Below are 21,612 nucleotides of genomic sequence, written 5' to 3'. Positions count from 1 at the left end.
ACCACCATTCCAGCAGCCGCAGTGGGTGTGGAGGTGTTGCTGTTGCACGGCAGTACTTCCCTGTGTGTCCCCAGCGCTGAGGTGGGTCAGGATCTCTATTCCAGACGTGTCACTTAAAAACTACGTGGAGCTTTAGGTAGTCTGCTTGCACAGTCAAAACCTTGGAGGTTGATTTTTACTTTCGCCAATTCTAGTGAAAATGACCATTTTGCTTGTTTTGTGCAGGCTTTGATTCTGATAACTCTTCTGGGGAATTTTCAGAGGTGAATCAGAAGATTACTGGAATGATTGACTTGGACACCAGCAAAAGTACAAGGAGTGGGAAAAGTGGGGAGAGACCCGCTCAAGAGAATGGGATTCAGAAACACAGGTATGATGTCTCAGCACAGTTTTAGAATTTTCTGCAGTGCATCTGTGATCACCCCTGTAACACACTGCATGGTCCCCTCAGGTCTCGTGAGTGTCCACCTGGAACAGCACTCCTCCCCACCCCTTGGCTCAGGCAGTCTCAGACAGCCTGTCTATTTAGTCCTGGAAATCAGTAACGAGTGGGGCTTTGACCAGTGATTTGCCCCATCCTTGGAATGCCTGTGGTGAGCCGGAAATCTGGGGTTGAATCTTGCACTCTTGCTTAAGTGTCTTTTCATTTTCTTTTTTTTTTTTAGTTTAATTCCTGGGTGGTGCTTGAAAATTGCTTATGGCAAGTAGCTTTACTGCGAGTATTTAGAACCCTTAGGAAATGACTGCTTCTCAGAGGTATCTTCCAGACGTAGCTGCTTTTCAGTTTTGAGTCTGTTGCAAGATCCCACCTCTTCAATTTATTGGGGATGAGAAGTTGCTGCCTATTTGGCCCAGCCCCTGGTTCTTTGGCATGGGTCTGTGGTATCTTTTATGACCCTTAAGCAGTCTCAGCCTTGGCATACCAGGAAGAACAACTGATTAGAACAGTTATGTCACCTTGGCTATAGTAGTACAATCACCAGAACAGTAGCATCAAACTAGCCTAGAAAATGACAAACTGTGGTATTAATTAGCGCCTTTAACCATATGAACTGAGTTTGTGGACACATAACAAAAATCTAAAACAAATCAGAAAATTGTATACGGTAAAGATGCCCTCTGTGTGGCAATTTTACCCGCAGGAGAAAAGAATTAAAATGAATTGGGGGAAAAAATAGAGAAATAGAAGAAGAGAAAGAGATTAGAAGCAAGGCTGGAGAAGAAGGAAGAAATAAAAACCAGAACAGAACAGAACAGAACAACAAAAAGACTAGAAATAGTGTTCACACTCATATAGAAACAAGAACAAATAATCAAGAAAAATGAAACAAGCTGCCAGGCGTGGTGCACACGCCTGTAATCCCAGCACTTGGGAGGCTGAGGCAGGAGGATTGTCGTGAGTTTGAGACCAGCCTGAGCTACAAGTCAGCTCAAGCCCAGCCTCAATTACATAGCGAGACCCTGCCTCAAAAAGACAAAAAAAAAAAAGAGAGAGAGAAAAGAAAAACAAGAAAAGAAAAAAGAAAACAAAAGCAAGAAAAGAGAAAAAAGAAAATTTTTAAATGTCTACTTCAAGGTGTGTCTCTGCTGTCACCGGAAGACAGTGGGTAGACAGAGTTCACGTCTGATTAGATTAATCCCAGCAAACCAGCTGTAGATTTGCAGCCTGGTAGTGGATCATCCCCAGCTAGCCCGCACCTTTAGATCCACTGAAGTTCACGCTGGTTTCTGACTGAGGCTGGAACCCAGTTTGTTCAGCCTGCAACACTCTGTGTGCCTCTTGCTGGCTTGAACTCAGCTCCTTGACCTCCTGGTGACTTGAACTTGGTTCCACCTCACCCTGACACTGGGAGCTGCTAGATGGGGCTGGCTGCAGCTGCTCTGAGCTCCAAGCTCAGTCAGCCCCTCTCCAGTATGGCTACTGGCCGATCGCCCTCTCCTGGGGAACATTTGAACCCAGATAACTTCCCAGCCCCTACATTCTGCTCCATCCACCGGTCTGTTCCACGGGTGCATTTCTCTGTGGAGCCCTCTGGGGTCACAGTAGTCTCTGTGCGCCTGCAAGTCAAGGCCTCCCGACCCCATGACCCAGGGCTTAGGGAGAAGCACGGCTTGCCACCTCCTCCTTTGCTGAGTCTCGGTCCTCACTCTCTGAGGGCTTCCGTTCTCACTTCAGATCTTTGCTGACTTCCCTCCTTCTTCTCTTCCTCACGTTGCTATATTCCAGCATCTGGACACCAGATCTCAGACTGTTTCTCTGCTGTTCCCTACTCCACCATCTACCCGGATGTTCCTATCCATGACATGCCAGTGCTTTGCTCCTTCCTGGCGCAGGACCTGGTCAGGGCTGGCATGCAGAACAGGGCTTGCTGTGAGGCAGATCCACTTGTTCTTCCAGACAGTGGGTTAATCCTCCTGTTTCTTTGGTACCCTACTGAGATGCATTGGCTGGTGGCCCAGGGGACAGGAAGGGTTTGGTTAGTTTGCTGTAGCAAGACTCCATTCCATCTTCCCACTAAAATGTTCATGTTCACATAAGTAAATTTTTGAGGATGGTGAGCAGTCTCCGGTCATTATCAAGAGAAACAGGAGCGCAGGCAGGCCTAGCTGTCCATTGAGGCAGTGGGTGGGAGGGTGGCATCCTGGGCACATTGGAAGGTCTGCTTGGTGCTGGGGCTCTCCAGCCTCCCCCCTGACCTCCCCTCTGGCCATGGGCCCACTTGGCTGCGTGACGGGTTGCCCAGCGCCCCGGGTGCCTCACTCTCCCATTGCCCTTCATTTCGGTGCTTAGCAGTTGCAGGAGCCTCTCTGGTGCCGTGGAGCCTTGTCCGGGGCAGCGCACACTCTCCAGACCCCTCCGTCTCCGCTTCATGGCTCACGGTGCCCTGTGACCAGCTGCCTGCAGTCAGCCCGGTGCCCCTGCCTCCCTCTCACTGTTGCCTTGCTCTGATGCTTTGGCCTCTTTAAATGCACCCTGGATCCTTGGGTTTTCCCATCCCTGCTGCATGCCACCCTCCCCTCCTGACTTTTTCATGCCATGTAGGGGCATTTGTCCATCAGACCTGATGGCGCCATCCCCATCTCTCTGCCTAAAGCCTAGGCAGTCATCCATGTACTGCCCCAACACCCCCAGTCCTAAGTAGCTCTGACCAGCACCCCCTTTACTTGCAGAAGTGTTCTGGCTCGGACGTTGAACTATAACGTTGCCCTCTTTTTAGGGCAAGGGCCACCATCCTCTCCTACCTCTTGTCCTTGGGGCTCGGCCCTATTCACTCCTCTGGCCCCAGCTGCTGAGACCTCTTTTGGGGCCTGAGGAGCATCTTGCCTGGCCTGGTTCTTGCCCGCCCTGCTCCCTTGGCTTGGAGCCCCACCTACTTTCTGCATGCTTTTGTTCCTGTTTTTCTTTCTCATTTCCATACAGTGGTCATATCCTAGCTAGGGTTAGGGGTGCACATCCATGTTCCCGGGACTGTGGGAGGCTGAGACACATTACAAGTTCAAGTGCAGCCTGGACGAGGTGCGCCACCAAGGGTGCAACGGATTAAGGAAAGCTCTACCAAGGTAGTCTTGTTTCAAGCAATAAAAAACAGCTGGGGACGTAGCTCAGCTGGCAGGTCGGATTCAGTCCCCAGCACCACACGCAAGAAGGCACGCCCCTTGTAAACTCTCAGAGCCTCTGCTGAGCTGTGCTCCCGTCCCTGTAGCACCCTTGCGGTGTGTGTGGTGTGCTGCTCTGGACCACTCATGGGACGCGTGCTTACGAGGATGTGGTTGGTGGATCCGTGCGTCTGTGCTGCGGCACACAGGGCTTTGTGGCACTCACCGTATTTTCCCTTTCATTGCACACCAGCCCCTCACACCCTCCCTCTTACACCTTGATCTGAGCAGGGCCTTGACACAGCTGCCCTCCTGTGCCGTCCCTGAGGGCTGCGTCAGGTGGGGTTCAGGCTCATTCTTGTGAGGCTCAGCGTGTCAGAGTCAAGGTCCCTGGTTTCAGATGCAGAACCTCACTTCACAGCAGCTTCCATGAAGTAGGAGTTACGCAGAAATGCTGGGGTGACCTCTGGGGAGCCGAGAACAGCGGTGGGGACCAGGTAGCCACCCCGTGGGGCCTCCCTGCACCTCAGCTCTGTGGCACCCCACCAGAGTTGGTCTGCACTCAGGTGTCCCCTCCCTCCCCAGGTGGAGACAGGGCTCAGTGCAGAGGGAGCCAGGGTCCTGGGGTCCACAGTGAGCAGGAGAGCGGGGGCCTCTCGTCACTGGTCGGGGGTGGTTTGAGGAGGAACACAGCTTGGGAGAAAGCATGTGTTCAAACGGGCTCAGCAGCCGCTTTGTGAAGAGCTTTCCTTAATCCGTTGCACCTTGGTGGCCCACCTCGTCCGTTGTGCTGTGGCCGCCCCGGGTGGGTGCAAGGCAGGAATCTTCCCCGAGGCTCCAGCAGCGGCCTGCACTTCCCTCCCCGCCCTCCTCCCTGGCGTGTCAGGATTCACACGCGCTAATGTTAGGGCTCCAAGCTGAGAGGGCCCAGCAGCCGTCAGGGCCGCGCCTCCCTTGGTAACGGGGGCCTGTTGCTCTGTTTCCCCAGGACGGCACTGCCCGCCCCCATGTTCACCAGAAGCGACTTCAGCGTGTGGAGCATTCTAAAAAAGTGCATCGGGCTGGTGAGTTCAGATGGTTCTTTTGACGCCTGAAACGTAAATATTTTAAACTTGCAAGTTTTTTGCACAGCTGGTAGCTTAAGAAATGCATTGTGTGTATTTATAAACAGCAAGAAATTAAGATGATAAAATAGGCAAGAGATAAATAAGGAGACAGGAGTGGGTGCTAAATCATTTGCAGGCAGCGAGTAGTAACCCCACAGGTTAAGCGGGCCAGGAGATGTGACCCAGGGCCCTTCTGTGGCGCTTCGCAAGGGGCTCCCAAACCCTGGCTGCAGACCCTCTGTGTGGGACAGGTCTCCCCAGCTACATGCCGGGCTCACGACGGTGACAGGAAGACGGCTTGGGCAGTTAGAGTGTCCAAAAGCTGCGGACTGTGTGATCTCTCCTGACTGTCAGAGTCTGTCTTTGCCTGCAGTCTGTGGCGTCCTCATTGATGGGCCAAGAAACTCAAGTTGAATGGTCTAGAAATACACCTCACCATTTTCCAGGGCTCGTTCCCTTGTGTCCTAACTCCCCTTGTTTTTGCCATTTGTTTTTTTGCTCTTGTCCATTTGTCCCTTTTTTTCCTCCAGAGGAAACTCCTTTTCCACCAACTTTTATTTTGCAGTAATTTTAGACATAGAAAGTTAGAGTGGGGGCTGGGGATTTAGCTCAGCGGCACAGTGCCTGCCTGGCAAGCGCAAGGTTGTGAGTTTGATTCCTGGTACCGGAAGAAAAACAAAAAACCAAACAAAAAAAGAAAGTTAGAGTGGTAACCAGGCATCCCTGTGCCGTCCTCCCACCTCCCCACCCTGGCTTTCCGGTTAGCTGCAGTCGCTAAAGGCTCTGCCTAGGCTCCTCTTTTTCTCTTTTGGTTCTGGGGATTGAACCCCGGGTTGCACACGGGCTAGGCAAGCACCCTGCCACGAAGAGCCACACCCCCAGCCTGACTGCTGACTACAAAATCTCACTGCGCCATTTTCCTGTTCCCTGCTGATGACCACACCCAGCCCGCCTGGGAGGGTGTCTCGTCCCCCTGCCCTTCACGGGGTGGTCCTCAGCCTTCCCTTGTCTTTTGTGCCCTTGATTCCTTGAAGGGTACTGGCCCATTATTTAGTAGGATCTTCCTTAGTGTAGGTTTGTCTGCTGTTTTCTCAGGATTAGAGTGCGCTCCTGCATTTCGGGGCCGTACTCAGGGCCTCGTCCGGGGGCTGTGTGGTTCCTGTTTGACCTCTTCTCGGGGTGCTGACCTCGACTGCTTGATCACATGTCCCCCTGCAGAGTTGCTACAAAGTTCCTGTTCTACCCGGGTGATTACACAGAGGGGATCCATCTTCTATACATTCAATTTTTATAAATTTTATGCATTTTTACAAATTTAATTTTATAATTTTGCTTTTGTTTTAAAATATGGGTCAAAAATTAAATGATGTGTATCTGTTAGTCTGTTTTATGTTAACGGACTAACATAGTCTTTTGCATTAACAAACATATTAGCCTGTTTATGTTAACATAAAACAGACTAATGCATATAACATAATACCACAGACTGGGTGTGTGTAGAGAAAGAGGTTTATCTGGACTCAGCTCTGGAGGTGCAAGGCCCCGGGGCCACATCTTTCGCCGGCAGAGTCCCTAGGTGGCACAGAGCCTCACGTGGAGAGACACGGGGAGTGTGCATGCACACTCACATGTATATTGGTGTCTATATATCTCCTTCTTTTGGTTTTATTTTTGTTTATTTGAAGCAAGGTCTCATTATATAGTCCAGGCTGAAGTTTACAGCAATCCTCCTGCCTCAGCTTCCCGAATCCCAGGTTACAGGTGTGGGCCACCACACCCAGTGACTCTCCTTGTTCCTGTCTTGTTCCCAGATTCAGCCACCCAGGCTCTCCTGGATTACCTTATCTGATCCCCTCTGGAAGGCCCTGCACTAAATACCCCAGTTTGTAACTGCTTTGTGCCCCTACACGCTTGCCCTGGACTCTGCAGAGTGGGGCCCTGCTGTGTGTTGGGGGCACTTCTGGCCTCCACACGTGTCCACTGAGGTTCTGGGATAGACTCCTAGAAGTGGGATTGCTGGGCCATAGGATAGATGCATGCGGAGTGTCCGTGTTTGTGGCCAGATCCTGCAGGGCCTGCGTCCTCCTGTGCACCCGGCCTGTCTCTGGGCAATAGTGTGCAGGCTGCACTGCCCGCGGCACTGTCTCCTGATCTGACCAAAGCCGGCCTCTCACGCCGGCCCCTCTGGCCCTCACCCTGGGGCTGTGGCCGGGACTCCTCTGGTTTCACGGGCAAGTAGCTCGCGGAGGGGACCCTAAGCCTTGTCTGGGAGTCGGATCACAGGGGTTTTCTGCACTTTGCACCCTTGCTCTTCTGCCTGCTCTCTCGGGTCTCCTTCAGCGCTGTCTCTTCCACTCGTCCCTGAGATGGGTGTGTAGTGATGAGCTTGTCCCTTCTGCCCTCCTTCATGTCACTCCAGTGCCAGCCCTTCTGAGCCTGCACCCCCACTTTTCTCGGGGTTTCCTGAGCAGGCAGCCTCACTGTCCGGACTCCGGGCCTGCCCCGCCCTCGCCTCAGTTCAGGCTTGGTCTGTGGGATCGCCCTGGACCAGGCCTGTGGGCAGAGCCAGCGGGGCCAGTTGTGGGGCCCCCCTGCCAACCCTGGGGTGCTCCGAGCCTCACAACAACCGCAGAGGGGTCATCCTGGCCCCGGACAGACGAAGAGCCGCTTAGCCAGCTCCGTGCCAGGTCCTGCTTGGCGGGAACTCTCCAAGCCCTGCTCTGCTTCTGCCGCCTGAGCGCCCGGCCCTCCCAGTGCCCGTCCTGCTGGGCTCGGTGTGTCCTCCTGGCAGTCTGTCTCTGTCGGCGTCAGGCGGGCCCTGGTGCCTGTGTGTTCGTGGCCTCTCCCCACAGTGAGAGCTCCGTGGAAGCTGGAGCCACAGCCTCACTTCGCTAGCACTGGGAGAAGGTGTCTGGGCTACCTTTCCCGACTCTGAAAGATCTTTGGGCAAAGTCACGTAGGCACATGACAGAGGGCCTTGCCTGCCAGCTTAGGCATTTCTATGTCATCCTGGAGGCCATGGAAGCTGGGGAGATTTATTTTCTTTTATTTAAGGTATGATCTCATATTGCCTAGGCTGGTATTTAACTCCTGGATGGAGCAGTCCTCCTGTCTCAGTCTCCTGTATAACTGGGACTGTTGGCACAATAGGAATAATTTTTGTTTTGTTTTCTTTTTTATGTTGGTTTTTGTTTTTGGTACCAGGAATTGATCTCAGGACCTTGCACTTGCCAGGCAAGCACTTGTGCTGCTGAGCTATATCCCCGGCCCTTGTTTTTTGAGACAGAATCTCACTATGTAGTTCAGGCTGACCTTGAACTCATTCTATAGCACAAGGCTGGCCTCAAACTCACAGCAGTTCTACTGCCTCAGCCTCCTGAGTGCTGGGATTATAGGTGTGCACATAACATTATAGGTGTGCACACTTGTCTTTTTCTTGTTTTTTTGAGACAGGGTCTTGCTATGTAGTTAAGACTAGCCTTGGGCTTGGTATGTAGCCCAGGCTGGCCTTGAATTTGCAGTCCTGTCACAGCCTCTCAAGTGCCAGGATACAGACGTGTGTTACCCAGCCTGGTGGGAGCGATGTGGCACTGGCATCACTCATCGGGAAGCAGAGTGGGAGAAGACGATGGGAGGCAGCAGTCTAGGAGCGCCTCTGCAGTCGCTGTGTGTGCTGTGGGTCAGGAGGAGGTCGGCGGGCCTGGGAAGAGGAAAGGCTCAGGGCCGTTGTGCAGCCAAGACCTATGGGCACCACAGCAAGTCTTCCGGGTCCTTGCAGGAGCTGTCCAAGATCACAATGCCAATTGCCTTCAATGAGCCTCTGAGTTTCCTGCAGCGGATCACAGAGTACATGGAGCATGTGTACCTCATCCACAGAGCCTCCCGCCAGACCCAGCCCCTGGAGAGGATGCAGGTGAGCTCTGCTGGGGCCGGCCCTGCACCCGCTGAATGCACATGACCCCTTCTGAAGGTTGAGCCCGCAGTCCTAGGGACCTGGCAACCTGCCCATGGGAAGTCAGGGAGTGCTCAGGCCACAGCGTGTGTCCTGCGGTGTGTTCTCCACAGGGGTCTGACCACCCTCCCTGCCGGAGTCCCGGCCTCACAGAGCTCACATCACTGTTGTGTGCGTGCATGTGCACAAGTGCACATATATCTTTACTTCTGTGCATGCATGTGTGAGTGTGTGTTCGCATGTTTGGTGCTTGTGTTTGCGTGCATATGTCCATGGCAGAAGTGAGTGTACTTGACTCTTGAATGTTTGTGAACAAGACAGACAGACAGACAGACTGATGTTGCCACTTTGTTCACAAGGGACCCAACTGCAGGGGTGTTGAACAGTTCACTGTTCCTTTTCTTTGTTTCTTTGAGGAAATTGTGGGTGACAAATGGCATTTGGCAGGAAGTCCTGTAGTCTCAAAATGTGTTACTAGGGGAGAGCAAGAAGTCGCTATCGTAAAAAATGACGCCGGAGCCGAGCGCTTGCACTCCCTCTGTGAAGCGCTCTGTACTCTGGCTCTCCTGGCTGGAGTCTTCTGACCTCTCCCTGTGGATTGTCTGCAGTCTGTAGCTGCTTTCGCTGTCTCCGCTGTGGCCTCCCAGTGGGAGAGGACTGGCAAACCGTTCAACCCGCTCTTGGGAGAGACATATGAGTTGATCAGGTAAGGGGAGCCCGTCACGAATACTGAGCTGATGGGTCCTTGGATGACAGATGAATGCACTGCTCTCCCCAGCATTGGTTCTCGGCCCTGAGGACAGACTCTGTGTTAGGAGCTGTGGAGTACTTGCAGAGCTGTAGGCAAGATGTTTCTCCTGTGCGCACGCACACACGCACACTATTGTCCTGATGGGGGAATAAAACCCTAGCAGTGTAGGTTTTTTTTTTTCCCGGTACTGGGAATCAAACTCATGACCTCACACTTGCCAGGCAGGCGCTGTGCCACTGAGCTAAATCTCCAGCCCCCAACCCTAGCAGTGTAGGCCAGGGCAGAAACAGGCTGTTCAGTACAGTGGCCCCCTAGACTGCGACATTCATGCACCGCCGGAGGAAGCGCGAGGGCTGGTGGCTTTCTGAATCGGAAGTAGGTACTGATAGGTGGAACTAGGCTGTCTAACCACAGCACTGTGGTGAGTGTTGCTGAAAGAGGTAAATCGGAGAGTGACTGTGGAGGCCCTTGTTTATCCCACACCCCGCTTGCCATTGGCTGCCCTGCTGGGTCTCTGCAGTGGTTGCTGGTAGCTCCAGCCAGACCACGTGGGGTGTTAGATGCCTGCTGGAACCCCTTCTGGGAGTCTCTTCTGGGCAGTGTCACCACCCCTCCTGGGGTTCTCGTAGAAGTGAGGGTCCTGGGGGGCTTGGCAGGACAGGTGGTGGCAAGCACTTGTGCATATTGCACACACACACTTCTGCGTGCCCCGCCCCTCCTGTCCTCGGTGTCACAGCCAGGAAGCCTCTGATTTGGCCCCAGCTCACAGGGTGGCAGTCAGGCCTCTGGAGGACTGGACTGGCTGGGATTCTCTTCCCTGCCTCGTCGCCTCAGGGGCTGCAGTTATTCCGAGACTGTCCTGGAGACTCCACCCGCCACAGTGCTGTGCATTCTCTGGCCTCAGGCTGGCCCGGCTGAGCCCTAGGGAGGCAGTGAGCCTGTGCAGCTGCCTTGTGGCACTATTCGGCTGCCTCCCAGGGCCCTTCTTGGTCTCTTACCTTTGGGCCCTGTCCTCCTCCACCAGAGCATAAACAGAGCCAGCCGGTCTTCCCTCCTTCCATCCTGGTTCAGCTGCCAGCCGTCCCCGTGCCCTGCCAGAGTGGGAACCATCTGGAGCAAAACAGTTCAGCTCCGATGTTGGCTGGCAGCGAGTGGCCAACACTGCTCTCCAAGTGCCGCTGCCTCTGAGAAAGGGGCTGGTCAGGAGGGCGCCTACTGTGGTAACGCAGGGAGGCTGCTAGGGAGGGTGGGCAAGGAACTGGATGAACGGAAGGACGCAGAGGATGCAGACAACCCGGGCCGCTGCACCGGGTGCGACGCACGGCAAATCGTTAGTCTTCCTCGGGGACTTCACTCCGGGGTTGAGCTCCAGCCTCACAGACAGAAAGAAGAGGCGAAGTCTCTTTCCCATCACCGCAGTTGGCTCGTCATGCTCTCCTCCCTGGGCCCCTGCCTGCGAGTGCCACTCAGCGCCGAGACCAGCGGTCCCGCCCTGCCCCAGCCAGCGTCTTCATTCCCTTCGCACCCTCTGTGTAGCTAAAAATACACTTTCTTTTCTTAGACAAGTACTCATTTTGTAAATTACATACCTTGGTAGGCAACCTTTTAAAACCAAATTTTTCAACTTTCCTTCCTCTATAATGATTGGGAATTCTGATTCCAGCTAAGTTAGTAATTATGTGGTTTAGCTTTTATAATTTTTAATGACTACAACTGTAGGTGTATTCACAGTTCTGGAACAATTAACAAGTGACGTTTTTATTGAATAAGAAAGTCTGCTGAAAGTCCTGTTTTCCAGCTAGGAATATTTTGAGGCCTAAGACATTCCCTCCCAGAAGTTTCAGGAACTGTATGAAGGCTGAACAGGAGCGTTTTTCCGAGGCCTAGAAGCAGAACTCCGAGTTCGTTGGTGTCATGGTCCCGGGAGGGTTGAAGTGAGCGTTTGGGACCAGGCTTGCCTACTTCTGAGGCACCTCTGGCCGATGCCCACATGCTCAGGTGTCCGGGGCTGTGAGCGGCAGGGCTGGGTGGCCTTGCTGGCCTGATCCGGTTCTGAGTGGGGTGGGTGTGCTCCAGAGTGACACGGTGCTGGGTCAGCCTTAGGCCAGGAGGCACGGGCACAGCCTTGGGGCTGTTGGTGCCTGGTGCACTGCAGCCTTGGGGGAGGGCTGGAGTGAGCCCGCCTGCCTGTTCTGTGGGGGAGCAGCCTCCCTTGTATGTTGTTGTCACTAATGTGGCTGTTTTTCTTTTCTGTTCCCTCCCCTCCTTTCTCTTATTTTTGGACCTAGGGAAGATTTAGGATTCAGATTTATATCGGAGCAAGTCAGTCACCACCCTCCCATTAGTGCGTTTTATTCAGAGGGTCTCAGCCAAGACTTTGTGTTCCATGGCTCCATCTACCCGAAGCTGAAGTTCTGGGGCAAGAGCGTGGAGGCAGAGCCCCGAGGGACCATCACCTTGGAGCTTCTCAAGTGAGTGGTGCTTGAGGCCCGGGGTCTGCCTTCCACACTGGCCTCCTTCTGGGAGTCCTGGCCTTCTGCGTGGGGCAGGTAGCTTTCCCACCAGCATGCTTCTGTAGGATTTCTGGTCGGGCGCTGTGGCTTGGGAGTATCCTCTCCTCAGGGCTGGTGAGCTGTGTGCCTCCTACCCACAGTGTGCTTGAGTTGCTCCCTATTCACCAGGCCGAGCTGCGAGCCCGAGCCCGAGCCACGGGGTCTTGGAGAGCAGCAGCACCCCCAGGCCGCACTGAACCGGCTGGGGAGCCTGCTTCAAGCTGCTCCCTCCTGGCCTGGAGGCCTCCCCGGGGCTGCTCGGTGCAGAACTGAGAAGTTGTAAACTGTTCTTGTTGTTGTTAGTGAACATTGCACCCAGGGGTACTTTACCACCGAGCTGGGGATGAAAAAGTTTTTACTGTATTTTGAAATAGTCTCACTAAGTTGTATAGGTTGGGCTCGAACTCACAATCCTGCTGTCTCAGCCTTCCAAGTAGCAGGTATTAAAACTGTGCTACTGCACCTAGCTACAAACCTTTTTGATGAATGTGTTTGGGTTCCTCCTGTTGTGTCAGTCATGCCATGTTTGTTCTGAGCTGATTTTTGTCCTTAGCTCCTGAATGTAGTCTCGAGATTCATGCCGGGCAATCTGTTGCATCTCACATCTGTGAGGTTTCCTCTAGGGGCAGGGCCATTTGGAGAATGAGGAGTGAAGAAAAAGGAGTGCAGAGCATTGTTGACAAAGTAATCCTCTCTCAGTGTGCCACTCCCCACAAAGCAAGGATCAAGGGATGCAGCTCAGCAGCACAAGCACCTGCCTGGCAAGCGCAGGGTCCTGAGTTTGATCCCTGGTACCAAAAGGGATCTTCCTCAGGCCTGGGTATTACTGCATTATGCGTACAGAAGTGGCTTTTCTTCTGACAACTTCACAGGAAAGTCGTTTCCCTTTGTCTCAGTCTTCTTTTATTGCTTATTGCTTATTAACTTGTCTTGACATTTAAGTAGAAAGCTTTGTTGATGCTACAAAGGAAAAAGAAATAAATTTCAAACGCATGCTAAGTAGCCTGCTTGGAGGGACTTCAAAGGGGCATTCTGCCCCTCAGCAGGCTCCCGAGAGTTGTGGTCTGGTTCTGTCTGGTCGAGGTGCTCCAGGTCACGCAGGCTGTGCGCCTGGCTGCCCCTCACTTGCTTGTTTCTGGCCTGTTCACAGACACGGTGAAGCCTACACCTGGACCAACCCCACCTGCTGCGTGCACAACGTCATTATTGGGAAGCTGTGGATAGAGCAGTATGGAGTGGTGGAGATTCTAAACCACAGGTAACCTGCCGGTGTGCGTGGCAGGACGAGCTGGTGGTGAGGGCGAGCCTCCTCCTCCACTGGCCTCTGCCCTTCCTTCCGCCCTGTCCCTCAGCCCGAGGAGCTCCGTGCGGCGGGGCCCCCTGGTGGCGGTGGCTCGTGGGATTTGGTTGTGGCCAGTGTTCGGGCCGTCTCGGGTGGCCCATGTTGATGGTTGCTTTCAGTCAAAATAGTTAACTTACTTGAAGTTCTGAGCGACACTGGACAGCGGTGTCACCACTGATGAAAGCACAGTGACCATTCCCCAGCATCGCGCCACATCTAGATGGTGACGCCGGGAAGCTTACGACGCGTTGGCTTCATTTTTAACATTGCAAGGAAGAGATCATTTATAACTCCTGATTCATCCACTTCAAGTGGGCACCGAAGTGATATTTTAGTATATTTATAAAGCGTGCAGCCCTTATCCCAGGCCAGTTTCAGAGCATTTCTGCCACCCCCGCGAGGCCCTGTGGTGCTGGCTGGCACTGCACCCCGCCCTCCTAGCCCAGGACCCTCCTTCCCTCCGGAGTTCGGCCTTCTCCCAGCATCTCACCTCACAAATGAAGCCTGCGTTTGTTTTCTCCACAGAACCGGTGATAAGTGTGTCCTTAACTTCAAGCCGTGCGGACTGTTCGGGAAGGAGCTTCACAGAGTAGAAGGGCATATTCAAGACAAAAAGTAGGTGTGCGCCGGCAGTGTGCGCACGTGTGCCCCTGGGGCAGCACGTGCGTCCGCGCACACGCGTGTCCCAGACACAGTTACCCAGTGAGGTCTGTTCCCGGCAGGAACACTTACGGCTCCTTTCGCTCAGGAAGAGGGAGTGGAGTGTGGTCTTGAGTATAGATTTGGATGAGCGGGCTTGCAGCCGACCGATAGAGTTGCCCTGAGACACCGAACCCCTTTGCTGAGATAATGCTGCAGTTTTACAGACAGAGCTGAGATTTAAATGCTTCAACTGCGTATTTCCTTCATTCTGCTGACATCTGCTACGTCTGACAGCTGGCTGGTGCATTCCAGTGTGTAACCCAGAGATTTTTACAAGTTTATGTGGGCAGAGAAGTGGTCAGATTGTTCAGATTTTTTTCCCTTGCTCTGGTTTAATTACTTTATCTTTTGGGTCTCAAATCACTTTTTTCTCAGTAAGGAATTTGGGCCTTATAATGTCAAGCGATTCCTTCCAGCTCTTAAGATCTATTTTCCAATGTAAAACACTTTAAATTGCCTTACCCATTTTCTCTTGAGCACCACAAACTTACCCCTTCAGATTGTCTGTAAAATGCCATCAGATGGGCCACTTCTCCCAGGAAATGTCTCTGGACCCATGCGTAGCCTTTAAGGATGGCAGCTCCAGCAGTGAAGTAGCAGCATGGTGGGCGTCTTCTCCCCCATAGTCACCCCAGGCTGCAGGGGTGGAGGCTGATGCTATGCAGCTGAGAACGCCCAAACTTTTCTTTGGGTTTTGGGAATTCCATTCTAAATCTGATCATGCCCTTTCCTCAGAGCTGGCGCATTGGCCACCCTGCCATCTCCGCCACCAAGCCCAGGTCTTGTTGCCTGAGTCCCACTGTGCTGGCTGTGCACGTCACCACTGAGACATGCGTCCCCCCGGGGGCACGAGCCTGTCAGAGCAGTGCGTCCGGGAGCACGGGGCCAGCATGTGCCCTTCCTTTCCTCTAGGCCCAGCACTGCAGGGGCTTCTGTTCCTTTCGCAGTCAGGCAGAGAGCCGTGTGACCAACAGAAATCAGACTGTCAGCTCAGCATGGGAAGGGCTGTTGGTGTAACTGATAGAAAAAGGTCTGAAGGACATACAGCACTTGTTAAGAAACAATAATGTGGGGCAGTGGCCCGGTGCCTGCCTGGCAGGCGCGAGGTCCTGAGTTTGATTCCTGGTACAAGGAAGGAAGGAGGGAGAGAGGGAAGGAGGGAAGAGGGGAAGGAACAGTAATACGGCCCAGGGACACATGTCAGTGGTAAGCACTTGCCTAGCACGTGTGAGGCCCTGGGTTTCCTCCCCAGCACCACAAAAACAAAAAAAGATTGATACATGCAAATATAAATTTGGAAAAATAGATATGTGCTCTTTTTAAATCCTCCTTGTCTCCTTTTTCAGTCCTCCTTGCAACCCTTTGGTTGCCCCTTGTTAGGCTTTTTACCTGCATTTTTTTCTCTGCTTGGTGTACCCGGTTTAGGAATAGTTGCTCTCAGATGGCATGAGGTCCTAAAATGCACATTTTCCTCTTCGCACTTACCCAGCAATGTCCCAGGATGTAGAAACTATGCCAGAAGAGGAAGTATTCTTTTTTTTTTAATTTAAGAGAAAAAAATATCAAAACAAGATAATGAGAGGGTAACAATGGTTAATACATTGCGTATTGTTATCTTTAAATTAGTTACTTAGAGTATAAGATACTGGCATTTAATTGTCCAAACAATATTAGCACAAACCTTTTTCTTAATGAACTAAGAGGAATTAGGAGTGTAACTACCTCAGCCATCTCATATGTATGTATATGAGATGTAAATATGTCAGGTGTTTTCCTTCTGTGTTTCCCTTCTTTCCTTCACTCCCCCATCCCAGTTTCTCTTTCTTTTGAAGTTTCTTCCCACTTTACAGTATCTGTTGTACAGTTTGGATCTTACTTACTCTTCCAGCTTCTCATGCTAGGGAGACAATACTATGTTTGCACATGTGCATCAGGTTTACTTCACTTATGAGTATGGTCTTGAGTTGCATCCATTTACCTATAAAAGTGTCCAGTTCATCCTTTATAGCTGAGTAGTACTCCATTGTATAAAAAGACCACATCTTTTTTTACCCATTCCTCAGTGGATGGGCATTTGGGTTGTTTCCAAGAGTCAGCTATTACAAATTGTGCTGCTGTAAACATGGGTGCACATATATTGCTGTGGTATGGTGTTTTTAATTCTTCTGGGAAGATACCCGGAAGGGGAATAGCTGGGTCGAATGGGACCTCCAGTCCTAGTTTCTTGAGGAATCTCCACACTGATGGTTCCACAGTGGTTGCCCCAGTCTACACTCCCACCAACGGTGAAGGGGTCCTTTTTCCTCACAGCCCCTCCAGCATTTGTTTTTGGTTGATTTCTTGATAATAGCTATTCTTTCCAGGGTGAGATGGAATCTCAGTGTTGTTTTAATTTGCATTTCTCGAGGGACCAGTGATGTTGAACGTGTTTTCATTTATTTATTTGCTGTTTGTACTTCTTCATCTGCGAAGTATATATTCATCTCAGATGCCCATTTTTGGACTGCGTCTTTAAATTTGGGAGGTCTGATTTTTTTTGAGTTCTTTATATGTTCTCGATGTAATCTTGTCTGAGGATCAGCTGGCAGACATTTTTTCCCACTTTGTGAGTTGTCTCAGAAGAGGAAGTATTCTGTGGTGAGTATGAAGGACCTGTGTTTACATGAGTGGCTTGTGATTGCTCTTAACTGGGTTGTAAACCCCTTGATTACAGCAAAAAGAAGCTCTTCATAATCTATGGCAAGTGGACAGAATGCTTATGGGGCATAGAGCCCGCTTCATATGAGTCCTTCAAGAAGCAGGAGAAGAGAGGCGACCACCTGAGGAAAGCCAAGCTGGTGAGCAAGTGCCTGCTGGGCACGCCCTGGGCACAGGGAGCCTGGGTGGGTGAGGGCCGCCGCCTCCTGCCAGCTGCGAGCTTGGCCTGCCTTCTGCACTCTCCTGGGGCAGTGCAGGGAGAGCTGAGAGTGGAGTGTCTCTTAGGATGTGATTCTTGTCTCTCCGGGCTCTGGCGGCGGCGGTGGGGCTTTCTGTGTTCCGATTGTGTCGGGGTTGCTCTCATAAGCTGTGCTTTTTTCCCAGGGCTGCAAATGTCCCAGGGAACCTAACATAAGCTCTTCCTTTTCTGGAAACCAGGTTCTGGGTCTTTCTTAATAAATCTTGCTGTATGTGAGACGGCTTAGATCTATTTAAAAAATCAGGTGAATTTCATTTCTATTTTTTCAGTTCTGAATGCTAGGTGATATATGTCAGGAAAATTGGCAAGGATTTTCCCCCTGCACTTTGGAATATTGATGATTTTAAGACTATTTATTCTTGAGCTTAAAACTAAAAGTGACAGTTCAAAAGATGTGCCATGTTTTCTAGATAATCAGTTGGAGTGTACCAAACCAAGGTGTTGAGTATTTATTGAAGTTCAGCCTCCTCCAGGAGTCTTGTATTTTTTACGTTACGATAGCTCATGTGTGCTGCTAAGACATCTTTTCTAAAACTTCTCTTGTTTAAAACAAAAGGATCATTCCATTTAAAAGCTACACATACTTGAAATGTTAGCTCCACTTGGTGGTGGTCTGTAACGCTTCCGCCAGCTCTGTGGTCCCTTTGGGCGACCTAGAACCCGGAGCGCTTCGTGGGGTTGCTCCCCTTGTGGCAGCGCAGTGGTCTGCTGAAGTCAGGTGGAGGGACCCCAAGCTTGGTCCACATCCTGAGGGTTCTTCCTCCCTAGTGGCACCACGTGCAGCTTCGTCAGGCCCTGACTCTGGAGAGGGGAAGCTGTTGTGTTCTGGGCAAGATGGTGTGGACAGGAGGTCTTCGTCTAGAAAGCAAGCCACCACGAGCCCACCCCAGAACTGCTTGGTTGCGGCCAGGCAGCCGCGTTTGGGAAGCCCCTCCATCTGCCGTGCTTGCATGCTGAGCCGTGCAGCTGATGGAAGGTGTCCTCCGTGCGGTTGGCCTGGCACTCGGAGGAGAGCCCAGGGTGCCTGCAGCCATGCCCAGCAATCTTGCCTTCTCTCTGGGGTAGGAGAAGCCCAGTGCAGCATGCCCCGCAGAGAGCTGAGGCACTAAGAGGCATGAGCCTGATCCTTTCCACACGCTGGAGGACGGTCAGCATGACCACCTGGGGAGAAATTTGGTTTTCTTCTTGGTTCAAAAAAAGGGTCTCTCTTTGAAGAGAGACTTGGGAACAGGTGTCAAAGTTCCAGCTGGCAGCGCTGCAGAGGCAGTAGCACCAAAGAGTCCTGTGTTTCAGGATGATGGCTCAGAAAGAGCTGACAGTGACCTGACTGCGGATGTGGCAGACGACGTGCCTGTGGCTCAGGAGACCGTGCAGGTCATTCCCGGGAGCAAGCTACTCTGGAGGATCAACAGCCGGCCCCCCAACTCCGCCCAGGTCTGTACTCACACCTTAGCGCCCCTTTGTGCGGCCAGGCCAGTCTGTTGCCAGGCGCCGCAGGTCTTCCATGCCCTCCCTGTGTCCCTGGCCCACCTCGGTCGGCGGTCTCTGAGCCAGTGCTGTCCTGCCACGTCTCTGCACTGTGCTTCTGCAGTTGGGCCCCGAAGGCTTCTGCTCTCTAGAGCTGTGCCCGGCCTGTGCCCACGTTGCAGCCCTGGCCCCTCTCCCCTGCGGTGCTCACGTGAGTCTTGGAACTGGTGCCAGCCGCATCTGCGCACAGCGGCAGTGCTGGAGCCCCCACACCCATGCCCGTCCCTCCACCTGGCACACAGGCCCCAGGCCGTGTCCTCAGGGGCTGCCCGACTGCCTCTCCTCAAGAGAGGACTCCAGACTCCTTGGAAAATGCTGGTTTCCTGACGTCTGTGTCTGTCTTCCTAATCTGTCTTATCTTTGATACCAGGCCTCAAAACCCTGGGCTTAGACAGTCTCTGAGTGCCGGCGGGCACCGCAGGTGGGCACGCCGCTGTGTGAGCAGGGTAGATTCAAAACCCTGGGCTTAGACAGTCTTTTGAGTGCCGGCGGGCACTGCAGGTGGGCACGCTGCTGCGTGAACAGTGTGGACACTAAGTGCACGGTGGCATTTACTTTTTCTGTTTTTGTCTTTTTGAGACAGGGTCTTGCTCTGCAGCTCAGGCTGGCCTTGAGCTCACTTTGTAGCCCAAGCTGGCCTAGAACTCCCAACGATCTTCCTGCCTCTGCCTCCCGAGTGCTGAGATTACAGGCGTCTGCCATCACGCCCAGCTAGCATTTACTTTTGAAAATTGCACTTTTGCAATTTTTATTACATCCATATTACACTAAAGTTATTGTACATACAATGTATAGTACAAGTGTATGAAAACAAAGTATGACAAGCACTATATGATCGTAATACCTATTACGAATTATGCTCTTTCTCTGTTGTGCAGATGTACAACTTAATAGCTTTGCACTGTGCTGCCCTGGTCCGCACAGAGCAGTGTGTGTGAGGGAAGGGCAGGGAGCAGAGCGTTCCCGCCCGCGAGCAGCTCACCACACTGTGGCCACTGTCACTTTTAGGAGGAGGATGGCATTGATTCCATTTTTTGTTTTTATTTAAAATTATTTTTTATAGAAAAAAGGCTTGTGTGTTTTCAGGGAAATTAATTTTTAAGAATAACCTCACCCCCACCCTTGGGTGCTGTGGTGCTGGTTGCGGCCCTCCTGCCTGCTGGGTACAGGGTGGGCCCAGGGCGCTGGCAGCAGACGGGAGCAGCAGCCAAGGCGCTCGCCCCACTGGCCCCGGCCCAGCAGGCGGACACAGGCAACACACTCCAGGCGGAGCACGGCATTATCTTAGAAGGTGCTGGGGACAGGGACATTGCATTGATGGACAGGGTGGGGCTTTCAGGGGGCGGGGGAGGCGTGGCTGTCTGAGGCCGTGGAGGGGACAGCCAGGCCTGGGGTGCTGCCGAGGTCAGGATGCTTGGGACTCGGGCAGCCTTGCCTGATGCTTTGAGCAACACGGGTACCCTGGAAGTCACCCGAGCAGGGGTGGAGTGGGTAGGATCTGCATTTCTGTGGCCCTTGAGCTGCCAGCTGGGACACAGTGTTAGGCAGGAGAGAAGCGGAGGCCAGGTGGGAGCGGAGGTCAGGGCCCAGAAGGTACAGATGTACAACAGGCTGCAGTCCTAGCCTGGTGTGCTGACCCTGAGATTGCTTTCAGACATCGAGAGAGATTGAAGCCAGGTGTGGTGCACACACCTATAACCCCAACTTCCTGGGAGGCTGAGGCAAGAGCATGGCAAGTTTGAGCCTAGCCCGGGCAACTTCATGATTTAGTGAGAACTTGTTGCAGAATAAAAAAATTACATAAAAAGGGCTGGGAATGTAGCTCAGTGTGAATGTCCTGGGTTCAAACCCTAGTAATGGGGAAAGAAGTGTTGAGTAGAGAGGTGTCCAGGCAGCAATCCAGGTGACGGTCTAGGCGGAGGGATGGGCTTCCTTGGGGCTGAGTGTCCACTGTGCCCTGCGACTGAAGAGTAGCTGGGTGTGGTGATGCACACCAGCACTTGAGAGGCTGAGGCAGGAGGACTGCTGCAAGTTCGAGTCCAGCCTGGGCTACATAGTGAGTTCAAGGCCAGCCTGGACTACATAATGAGACCCTGTCTCAAAAAGAAAAAAGACTGAAGAGTGCCAGGGCCAAGACCCTGGTAGCCTGCGGAGCAGGTGGGCACATGCTCATGGATCGTGCGGGGCGCGGTGTCCCTGGCAGGTACACTCTAGTGACGCATGCCGCGAGCAGTGGGTTTAGGATGCCCGTGGCTTAGGGCCATTTACAGGGGCACTCCTGTGATTTGCAGATGTACAATTTCACCAGCTTCACTGTGAGCCTCAACGAGCTAGAGCTGGGCATGGAGAAGACCCTGCCACCCACAGATTGCCGCCTGCGCCCGGACATCCGCGGCATGGAGAACGGCAACATGGGTATGCATTGGGCCGGGGCCTCACAGAGGGCTCATCGGGGTGCACAAGGGCTTTCCTCATAAAGGGCCCCCAGACCCTCAACCAAAGCAAGGGGCAAGCAGGCCTTCTGGACACTGCTGCTCGTGCAGCTGTGGTGAGGGCCTGGAACAGCCTTTTGTAAACACAGTAAATTAAATGACCAGAAGTGAGCGATAGCACTTAACCCCAGCACTCCGAGGCAGGACTGCAAATCCAAGTCAAGCCTGGGCAACTTAGTGACCTAGCAAGATCATGTCTCAAAATAAAAAGGGCTGATGATTAGCTCAATATAAAGACCACAAAAATACACACACGTGACAAAAAAGAATGTAAAAGAACATACACAAAATACAAGTGTCTAATTTTTATTATAAAATTTGTTGTGTATTAAGATTACTTTTTCTTTCTTTTTTTTTTTTTTTTTTGAGAGACAGGGTCTTGCTGTGTAGTTCAGGCTGGCCTTAAATTCATTATGTAGCCCAGGCTGCCCTCGAACTCACGGCAGTCCTCCTGCCTCAGCCTCCCAAGTGCTGGGATTACAGGCATGCGACACTGCACCAGCTTTGAGAATACATGATACAGCGCCTCCTTGGCAAGCACAAGGTCATGAGTTTGATTCCTGGTACCAAAAAAAAAGAGAATACATGTTAAAGCTATGAGTTTAGGGGCTGGGGATTTAGCTCAGCGGCAAAGC

At 52.4% G+C, this 21,612-nt stretch overlaps 1 protein-coding gene across 3 annotated transcripts in view; it reads left to right on the top strand.

Moving 5' to 3' along the window:
- Osbpl2 (oxysterol binding protein-like 2) overlaps positions 1-21,226 on the top strand; it is a 36,396-nt gene extending 15,170 nt beyond the window's left edge. For 2 of the 3 annotated variants that reach the window (XM_005410027.2, XM_005410028.2), the window contains exons 3-12: positions 226-370; positions 4,586-4,661; positions 8,482-8,616; positions 9,264-9,361; positions 11,695-11,877; positions 13,109-13,216; positions 13,826-13,915; positions 16,716-16,839; positions 18,252-18,392; positions 20,777-21,224. In XM_005410027.2, coding sequence (XP_005410084.1) covers positions 226-370; positions 4,586-4,661; positions 8,482-8,616; positions 9,264-9,361; positions 11,695-11,877; positions 13,109-13,216; positions 13,826-13,915; positions 16,716-16,839; positions 18,252-18,392; positions 20,777-20,962 — 1,286 coding nt within the window. In that variant the 3' untranslated portion in view covers positions 20,963-21,224. Of the gene's footprint in view, positions 1-225; positions 371-4,585; positions 4,662-8,481; positions 8,617-9,263; positions 9,362-11,694; positions 11,878-13,108; positions 13,217-13,825; positions 13,916-16,715; positions 16,840-18,251; positions 18,393-20,776 lie in introns of all 3 variants that reach the window. The other variant, XM_005410029.2, reaches the window with a different exon arrangement.
- Positions 21,227-21,612: the final 386 nt, after the last annotated feature.

Source organism: Chinchilla lanigera, unplaced genomic scaffold, assembly GCF_000276665.1.
Source record: "Chinchilla lanigera isolate Chin_1 unplaced genomic scaffold, ChiLan1.0 scaffold00127, whole genome shotgun sequence".
Lineage (NCBI taxonomy): Eukaryota > Metazoa > Chordata > Mammalia > Rodentia > Chinchillidae > Chinchilla > Chinchilla lanigera.
This window is presented reverse-complemented; position numbering and strand designations above follow the sequence as displayed.